This window comes from Cucurbita moschata, unplaced genomic scaffold (assembly GCF_002738365.1).
Source record: "Cucurbita moschata cultivar Rifu unplaced genomic scaffold, Cmos_1.0 Cmo_Scf00037, whole genome shotgun sequence".
NCBI classification, from domain to species: domain Eukaryota; kingdom Viridiplantae; phylum Streptophyta; class Magnoliopsida; order Cucurbitales; family Cucurbitaceae; genus Cucurbita; species Cucurbita moschata.
The window spans coordinates 1,202,375-1,211,241 of NW_019268553.1; the positions used below are offsets into that span (position 1 = coordinate 1,202,375).

At 32.8% G+C, this 8,867-nt stretch overlaps 1 protein-coding gene across 7 annotated transcripts in view; it reads right to left on the minus strand.

The window, feature by feature from the left end:
• Positions 1-1,173: 1,173 nt before the first annotated feature.
• Positions 1,174-8,867, minus strand: part of LOC111432188 (DNA replication ATP-dependent helicase/nuclease DNA2) — a 15,671-nt gene continuing 7,977 nt past the window's right edge. For 2 of the 7 annotated variants that reach the window (XM_023069035.1, XM_023069030.1), the window contains 13 exons: positions 8,600-8,767; positions 7,748-7,817; positions 7,514-7,665; positions 6,830-6,907; positions 6,648-6,740; positions 6,417-6,554; positions 5,817-5,856; positions 5,648-5,721; positions 5,359-5,496; positions 4,888-5,007; positions 4,574-4,771; positions 4,363-4,464; positions 1,174-1,378 (listed from right to left, as the gene is read on the minus strand). In XM_023069035.1, the coding sequence (XP_022924803.1) occupies positions 4,622-4,771; positions 4,888-5,007; positions 5,359-5,496; positions 5,648-5,721; positions 5,817-5,856; positions 6,417-6,554; positions 6,648-6,740; positions 6,830-6,907; positions 7,514-7,665; positions 7,748-7,817; positions 8,600-8,767 (1,221 nt within the window). In that variant the 3' untranslated portion in view covers positions 1,174-1,378; positions 4,363-4,464; positions 4,574-4,621. Of the gene's footprint in view, positions 1,379-3,314; positions 3,696-4,078; positions 4,465-4,573; positions 4,772-4,887; positions 5,008-5,358; positions 5,497-5,647; positions 5,722-5,816; positions 5,857-6,416; positions 6,555-6,647; positions 6,741-6,829; positions 6,908-7,513; positions 7,666-7,747; positions 7,818-8,599; positions 8,768-8,867 lie in introns of those variants that run through there. The other 5 variants (XM_023069036.1, XM_023069033.1, XM_023069032.1 and 2 more) reach the window with 5 other exon arrangements.

Consider the following 8,867-nt stretch of genomic DNA (forward strand, 5'->3'; position numbering starts at 1 on the left):
TAATTCATTGAACAAGATGGTTGTTGAGAGTGAGTCCTTGTTGGCTAATGAATACATCTTCATTTGTCAATGAGGCCTTTTGGAAATGCCCAAAACAAAGTCATGAAAACTTATACTTAAATGGACCAAAACAAAGCCATGAGAGCTTATGACTGTTAGACAAACACGACTCTCCACGATGTTGTCTACTTTGAGCATAAGCTCTCATGGCTTTGCTTTGGCTTCCCCAAAATGCCTCATACCAATGGAGTTAGTATTCCTCACTTATAAACCCATGATCATTCCCTGAATTAGCAATATCATATCATTGTGGAGAGTATGATTCCTGTTGGTTGTAGTATAGTTACAATTTCTAGACCTAAAATTAGGTAAGAAATTATCACGAGCACAATTTTATTCCTTTATTTTTAAATTTAAGATGTTGTTAGTTTTTTATATAGAAGTTGAGATTCAAATATAAATATAACCTAGGATGATCAAATCATTGCTACTACGCATGACTGCGAGGACAACATTCCCAAAAAGAACTTGTTTCTATTGGACAGAAGCAGACAGAAGGTTTTTTGTTTGGTCTAAATCATACAGAAATAAATGTAAAATTAATTATTACCAAATTTGGGGATTTCTATTTAAAGTTACTTGTAAATGAAACATGATCTACTTATTCTATTTAAATAAAGAATAGAAGAAGTAGAAGATAGAGATTTGGTCCCGTCAATTAAATAGTGCGAAAGACAGTAGATTATACACTCCAACGCCGATCCTGCTCCATCTTAATTTGTCTCAATTAGGCAGATACACTCTAATTCCGATTCTGGTCCACCTTAATTTACCTCAATTATTAAATTGATATACACTACCTAAAGATAATGAATTTATATATATTTCACACGAAATTTGATCTTTTCGATCTTGGAAAATGAGATAAGAGATGAGAATAAAGAGGTAAACCGCTCCCACAGACATGCAACAAACTGAGAATTCCAAGGCAATTTAACTTTTGGGAGGGAGGTTTGGATGAGGTTGCAAAGAAATTTCAATACCAATAATGGATACTTCCGAGTCCAATTTGGTGACAGAGATAAGTCCTTGTCCAGTTCTTAAACGTGGATTAGAGCACTATTACAAAACCCCTCACAATTACAAAGACTTTGAAGGGTAAGTTTAAGGACCCAACAAAAATCACTTTTTGATATTAATCATGGATCAAGAACAGTGATAATTTATCAAAATATGAAATTTAATCAATAACAATTTTGAGTGTCACAACATATCAATCGTAAATTATTATTTATCAACTTAAATCTAGCTTAAGTAGTTTAAACGTACCTTCGATCGAGCGGTCTGATGTTCAAATCTTCTAACGCTACACGATGAACTGAAAAAACACATGAACACACCATTGTTAGTTCATAGTTTTTAAGAAAATATTCACAAAATCATGGGTGTAAGCTGCCACTATTCATATTACAGAGACAATAATAGAATCACGAGGAATAATCATGCTTGGCCACCAAGTATTCTGATTTTTCTCAACAAACAAACAAAGAAAAACACAATCTCACACCACTTTAGTGGTTAATTTGAGTCAATATTAATGTCTTTTAAGTCTCCTTTAGTCGATTCCGTCGGTGTCATCAACTCCCACTACTAAAGACTACATCGAAAAGAAGCATTTAAATAAATTATTAAATCTTACGTACGTATTTTATTTTAATCCCTACCATCAAATTTTTTTTTTTTATGATTAATCAGCAAGAACGTAAATGGACTAAATATATAACAACTCAAATCCATTGTTAGCAAATATTATTTGCGTTGACCTGGTACGTATCAACGTCAACCTACAATTTTAAAATACGTCTGTTAGTGAGAGGTTTACACACCTTTATAAGAAATATTTCGTTCTCCGCTCCAACTAATATGAGATCTCATAAAACATGACTTCTAATACACATTCATATAAACAAAACAGGGATCTATAGAAATTTAGACTAAAATTACTCTCTCATCCCATATTAAAAAACTAGAATAGAGTAAAAATCTAAAGACCAAATTATCAAAAACATGAGAGTTCAAGATCCCAAGTAGATGTCAAATTTGGTTAACACATTTAATGAAATATGAAGCATCTCATGCATGAATATGCTCACTTCTATCAGTATTCTATAGATCAATCAACATCGGAGGCATTTTCCCCTTTTAACCCACTACCACACCTCAAATGAACAGTGAAGGAGGACAAGCAACAATAATTTGTCCCAAAGCACTTTGGCAAATGTGCTCTTTGCTCTTCCATCCTTCCCAAACCAAAGTTTGATTCACTCATTTCTCTACATTTATAAAGTATAATTAAGCTACAAAAACTCAGAGATAACTTCTCAAACTGTAGGCTTAGAAAAACCTAAGACTTAACAAATTGGTGAGCTAAAATACGAACAAAGATCATGTATCATGTATCAAAATGAAAGGAAGATAAGAAAAGTTTCTATCAAAATGGTCTTTGTTCATTGAAGTCTACTTTAATTCTATAAGAAAGGAAAATGGTGATGAATGACTGTGAAAGTTAGGTATGAATCAGATGCAATAAAACAAAGATCAGCAAAAAGAAGATTTATTGATCTCCTCAAATCAAATAAGGCTAAACAAACCCAGAGAAAATAAATGAGGCGGAAAGAAAAACCTTCTCAATGCAAAATATGATGTGAGTTGTACTAGCAAATTTCCATTGAAGTGGAAGTTTGTCGTGATCAGTTTGTCTGTGGATGAAATTATTGTAAAATGTCTGGTGGCTTCACCAAATCATTTTCTAATTATTGAATTACTTGAAGGAAATGGAAGAGAATCAATTGGATTTGGACACAAGTCTTTGTTCGTTACTAATAATGTTAGAATAAAATATAGAAAAGAGGAACTAAAATGATGGTTTGTCCTGAAATGGTTAAAATAAAAGAATGACTTGAAGTACAATTACCTAATGGTTGAGGTAGATTTAGAAATTTATAATGGCAATAAAGATAACATCAATCAGCAAGTGTTACATTAAAGAGAAATTTTCTTTATTGGCTAAACAAAGACACGAAAATTATATTTCCCATCATACATGCCATCTTTATCACCCAACCTTTTAGAAACTTAGCTCGGTTATTTAAACCATTAAAAAAAAGAACAATAAAATATAGAAACCTTTTGGGTGGATGTACCATTCATAAACTTAAGATCAAATGTCACGTGATTATCAAATCTGACCTACATAATTGTGATCTCAAATGACCTTTATAATTTGATCACTTTTTGTCTACATTTATAGTTTGATTTGAATTATTGAAGTGTTAATTTATCTTAAATTACAAATTGGTAGATTATAAATACTACATAAATATATGGAATTAGTGAAATATATCTTCTATAATATATAATAACTTTTACAAATCATGTAACCAATCATGAATTACACACATTCGTTTGTATATTTATTATTACTAATATTATAATAATTATTATTTAGAATTTATAACATTAACCTCATTTTTATATACTTATAAAATCACGAAACAAAACATATTTAGAGGTTCCCTACCCGTCATGGGCTCAACCATGACAGTCACATCACTAAAACGTAAAAGATACTTCCACCTACTGGTCTCTAATAATGAAGAAAGGGCAAGCCATCAGCATGTGCGATCCATTCATATCTATATTTTATTCTGAGTTAAGGTAATAATAAAAATTTAAAAAAAAAAAAAAAAAAACTCAATTTTAATTCTAGACTTTCTATTTCATCAAACTACACCACAAAATTAGATAATTATTACTAATTTCAATTCTCTAACAAGTTAACTCTAAATATTATTAGAAAAAATATCCAATGCATTTAAAAAATATATATAAAGACATAGATATAAAAAAAAAATATATATACACTTTGACATAGTAGAAATTTATTTGTTAAAAACTTTATTTTAATAAAATTAATGAATTTTGGAATATTTTACTTTACTTACTACTAAAAATTAGTGGACAAATTATTGAAAATTGGTGGGTAGAAAATGGAGACACAAAATCGGACAATATCAGCTTTGCTGAAATCACTGACACAATGTGTCAGTGTTAGCTTGTGATTTCAATATTTATCAGAGGAATTTTTTTATATATTAAGAAAAGAAAACTCCTCATTTCAGAACATTGGATTTTGGACCGTCCAAAGTGCAAACAATGTGAAGGGTCCAGCATTTGTGATTGTGATTATGAATATGAATTGCTTTCGCCGTATAAGATGAGGTTTTGAAAAAGAAAAAAAAAAAAAGGAGAAAAAAATGCAACGAAAGCAGAATCAATAAAGCTTCTAGAAAAGGAAAGTACCTTTCGGCAAGTAGACAAGACTTTCTCGGTGCTTCAAACATGGCATTTGATACACAGTCCAGCCCCAGCTCCTCTTTGACAACCATGTCCGCTGAGACAAACCTGGATGGATCATATACTTAGCTTAAGCATATATCAGCCTCACTTTTTCTAGCTATATTATTATAACATTTAATGTTTTTATTTTTATCAATGGGTGGAGTTTCTGTACCATTATGAGGATTTATGACGATGGATTCAACCTTTACAACAATTTGATCTATGTGGAACCGGGAAGCTTGCTGCTTTGACGTATGTCATTCCTTGTTACATTGAAGATGCCTGATTGCTCCTCGACCTTCTTGATTAGAAGCTTCAGCAGTGGAACTTTTGACAGTGTTTTGCGTGATCCCACCATGATTAGTTTTTTCTGCAGAATTATGTTTCTATTATATATTGAATTGATAGCTTGAAAGTTGTTTGGCTCTCAAACAGCCTTTGTTATTTGAGAGATCAGTATTGAAGATGATTAAGGCGATTTCTGACCTTGGCACGAGTAATGGCCACATTAATTCTATGCCAGTCTCCAAGAAGTGAGGTAGTACAGCTCTTCGGATTTTCACTCGACCTGACAAAGGACACCAATATGCAGTCCTTGTCTCTTCCCTAGGAGAACAGAAAAAACGATTTGAAGCATAGAAGCATAATAAAATATAATAACGTATTTATGCATATTGACCAAAGAATGCAGCTTCTCATGAAAATTTTAAACGTGATTTTTGTTAGAATGAACACGACTCTCCACGATGGTTGAGCATAAGCTCTCATGGCTTTGCTTTGAACTTCCCCAAAAGGTCTCACAACAATGGAGAGTATTCCTTGATTATAATCCCACGATCATTCTCTAAATTAACTGACGTGGACTTTCATCCAACAACCATTTTAAAATCAGTCCCAACTCTATCCTCTGTAAAATAAAGAAAAGAAAAGGGACTGCCTCTAATTGAATTGGTCTACCTGGTATTTGTCAATGGTATGTATCTCCACGGAGGCTATGTTAATAGCTAGACGAATGATGCTTGCCTGGGAGTTATAAGGAGTAATGATGCCAACGTCATTCCCGTTAATTCCACCATCAAGCAATCCCTTCGTCACCTGTAAAATTAAGAAAATAGAGATCAATGCCAAGAGGTAAAATTTCATGTAGCTTTCCCTACTCCAATTACCAAAGTTTTTTTTTAAGAAAAAAGTAGGAATCTACTTAATGATAAGAAGTATAAGAGACATATCAAAGCGAAGATTGCACCTCTGCTAATATGTTAGCTTCAATTGGGTTGTTCACAATCTTGTGATCTCTTGTCTCGTAAGCAGGTAATAAATCTACAGGTATGAACGTGAGTCAGATAACAAACAAAAACCACTGATAAAACAAAACTGACTACCGAATTTAGAAAGCGAAAATGATATTCGAGAACCTGTACAAACAAAGATAACTGGTTTGCATGGGTTTACAACCTGAAACCACGAATAGGAAGTGTGTTAGTTTTAGTTGAGACAAGGAAGTTTTAGAAAGGACCAGAATTTTTTAATGTCATTAGAAATCCAAAGTTCCATGCATCTAATAAACCGCGACTTATATGAACATACACTTGATTTTATGAAATGACCACACAAAATTTTCCCTTTCCCAGTACTACTTAAGTAGCTATTCTGGAAAAAGTAAATAAAACAGAAAATAAGTTGGATGCGTTGAAGCTAAATAAATCTAAAGGTGAAAATTATTTTGATTGAAAAAAATCTGAAGTAATGAAATTTATTGTGCAATCGCCCACAAATGAGGAAATAAATTGTGGTTGGATGAATAGCTCATTGCTAGCCCTACGAAAAGATGACCCTTAAAATAAGGAAAAAAAGAACAAAGAGCAAAAACAAAACCAAACAGAAGTAGGCAAGTAGTAGTAATTTGGAGTCTGCCAACTGGGTCTTCACATGAAACACTAGCGAAGTTCTGTTTTGAGGGTTAACCCAATTGATAAATATGATAGTAAGATGAAAAGTTAAAAAAGATCACTAACCTCCTTGAGCCAAGATGAAGACAACTTTAAACCTGAAAATTCAAGCTTTGCGTTTGCAGTTTCTTCAGAACCACAACGCAATCTGTCTCCATATATCAAGGCATTTGATAATTCCATAATGTCGCGGCACATGCGATACTGCACTCAAAGAAACCTAGTAAATGGATATCGGCAGCATCGTCTGAAGTGATTGACTTGACTACAGATTAATTCTAGTAGAAAAAAAGAAACCTGGCTTTGTAAGGCGGAAATGGCTTGAGGATGTGCTTCTGAAAGCCTACAAAATAAGCTTATCCCCAGTCCATTTTCTTGAGCCTCTGTACTCTAGAAAGGAATGACGATGACTTCAAAAAGTGCATCATAGAAAGAAAAAGAAAAAAAAGATAATCCAAATGACTAGGCATGATATACACCTGAACAAGAGGAGGTAGCTGATAATGATCGCCAACAAGGACAAATGTTGAAGCAAACATCAAAGGTCCAAGGGAAACCTTAGGGGTAGATATAAAAATTAAATAAGCACTGATATTCCTCATTTCAATAACTCTTGATTAACATCATACGAACAACTTCATTAATAGCAAACGTTAGAGAATAAAGAATAATTGTAGAGAATGAATATTAGAAACTCAGTTCAACTTAATGAAGGTGTAACTAAAGCAAATGATTATCTTCTCCTACATGTCTCATACTTTTTTTCATCGAGTTCCAACATACTCAAGTCTTTCTACCTCATAAGTTCATGATCCTCTTCAAACAACGTAACAAAACCTCCTAAAAACAAAAATGTTACAAAAATCTTCAATTTGTAAAATAAATTTAAGTGTTCGACCATGCATACACTGGCTTCTAATGTTATCATTTAGATCTCTTTCCAATCTCTTGAAATACAAGAAGATGCTACCTTCTATCAGTGAACTTGTTTGTGAGATGCTAGTACTATAGAAATGAAGGATGCCTAATTCTCTTATTATTTACCTATTAAACAGAACAAGCGCTAACTAATCCCAAAAACATTTGATAATCAACGGGCATCATATCATCAGACTACCAAAATAAACTTTGCAACAAACAACGTTCCATCAAGTTCTACATACTGGAAGGGTGGTCTGTCCAGCTTCATCCATTATGCATATATCAAATTTTTTATTGACGAGTAAGGGACTAGTTATCCCCAAACAAGTGACTGCAACAACTTTCACTTGGTCCAATCTCATTCTGATGTCTTCCACACTTTGTATGTTCAACTCTGTCAAAGAAACTCTACTAGTTAAATAAAGAAAAGCAAGTATCCAGATCCTAAGGAGACTGCATAATAGGAAAAATCAGACCCGAAAAGCAATGGCTGCGGATGTCTTCATGCACTGCATTAATTCTTCCAATCCGTATAAAATCAATGTTCTGCAGTTTGTGAGTGACAGATGAACAAGAGTAAGCCAGGTCAAACTATATCTTTTTAAGTGATTAGATGACTAAAGATGAGTAGGAATTGGATATAAACTTACGATACATGCACATGAAATTTAAGGTTACAAAATCCTTTTACAAACTACACACCAACATGCATAATGTTAAATCAGACCTCACAAAAACATAAGCGAAAGCAAAGGAGCCACACGCACACAAAATAAATAAATAAACAAATAAAAAAATAAATGCGACTTATTCAGTTGTGGTATGTAAGGGACAATCTTATTAGCTTTGTTCCAACTGTTCTAATACAATAAAAAATAAAAAATAAATCTTTTAGCGTTGCACTCCTACAAATTTTATCTTGTAATTTATGTTAAAATTCCCATTCTTGGCCTAGTAAATGTCATTTAGTGGAAACTTAAAGATCATCATCCAAGTATTACCAACGTAATGAGCACTTGAAAGAAAAGATAGCAACAAAGTTCAAGCGTGTTAATGAATTGTGCACTGTATCAAATGTATATTATGAGGGCCAATCCTGTCTTAGTAGGATGATTTGTAATCGTAAAATTAAAAATAGAAAAAAGAGATCAGTGAGAATACACATAAAAATAGGCTTCCCAGATTTTTCATTCTATCGATTTTCAAAATATGCCAACAATTCTAACGACCTTAAAATTGAAAATTTTTTCATGCTCTCTCTCCCTCTTTTCCTTTTGAGAGAAATAATGAACAGACCTTGAAAGATAGAAAATTGCAGAAACAGTTACCTGAGATTTCAGTTTGATAAGTAAATTATCAACAGCAGTGTTTGTGTAAGACGTGAGCAAAATGGATACACCTCTCATCAACAGTGCTTTCACGGCATGAACCATTGTGGATGTCTTGCCTGTTCCAGGCATTCCCAGAATCAGAGCATAATCCTTTGCTGTAAGTATCTACAATGACCATGGAACAATTTCAAGTCAGAATAGCTCATCTTTCATGAAAAAAAAAAAAAACAAAACAAAACAAAACAAAAAAAAAAAAAAAAAAAAA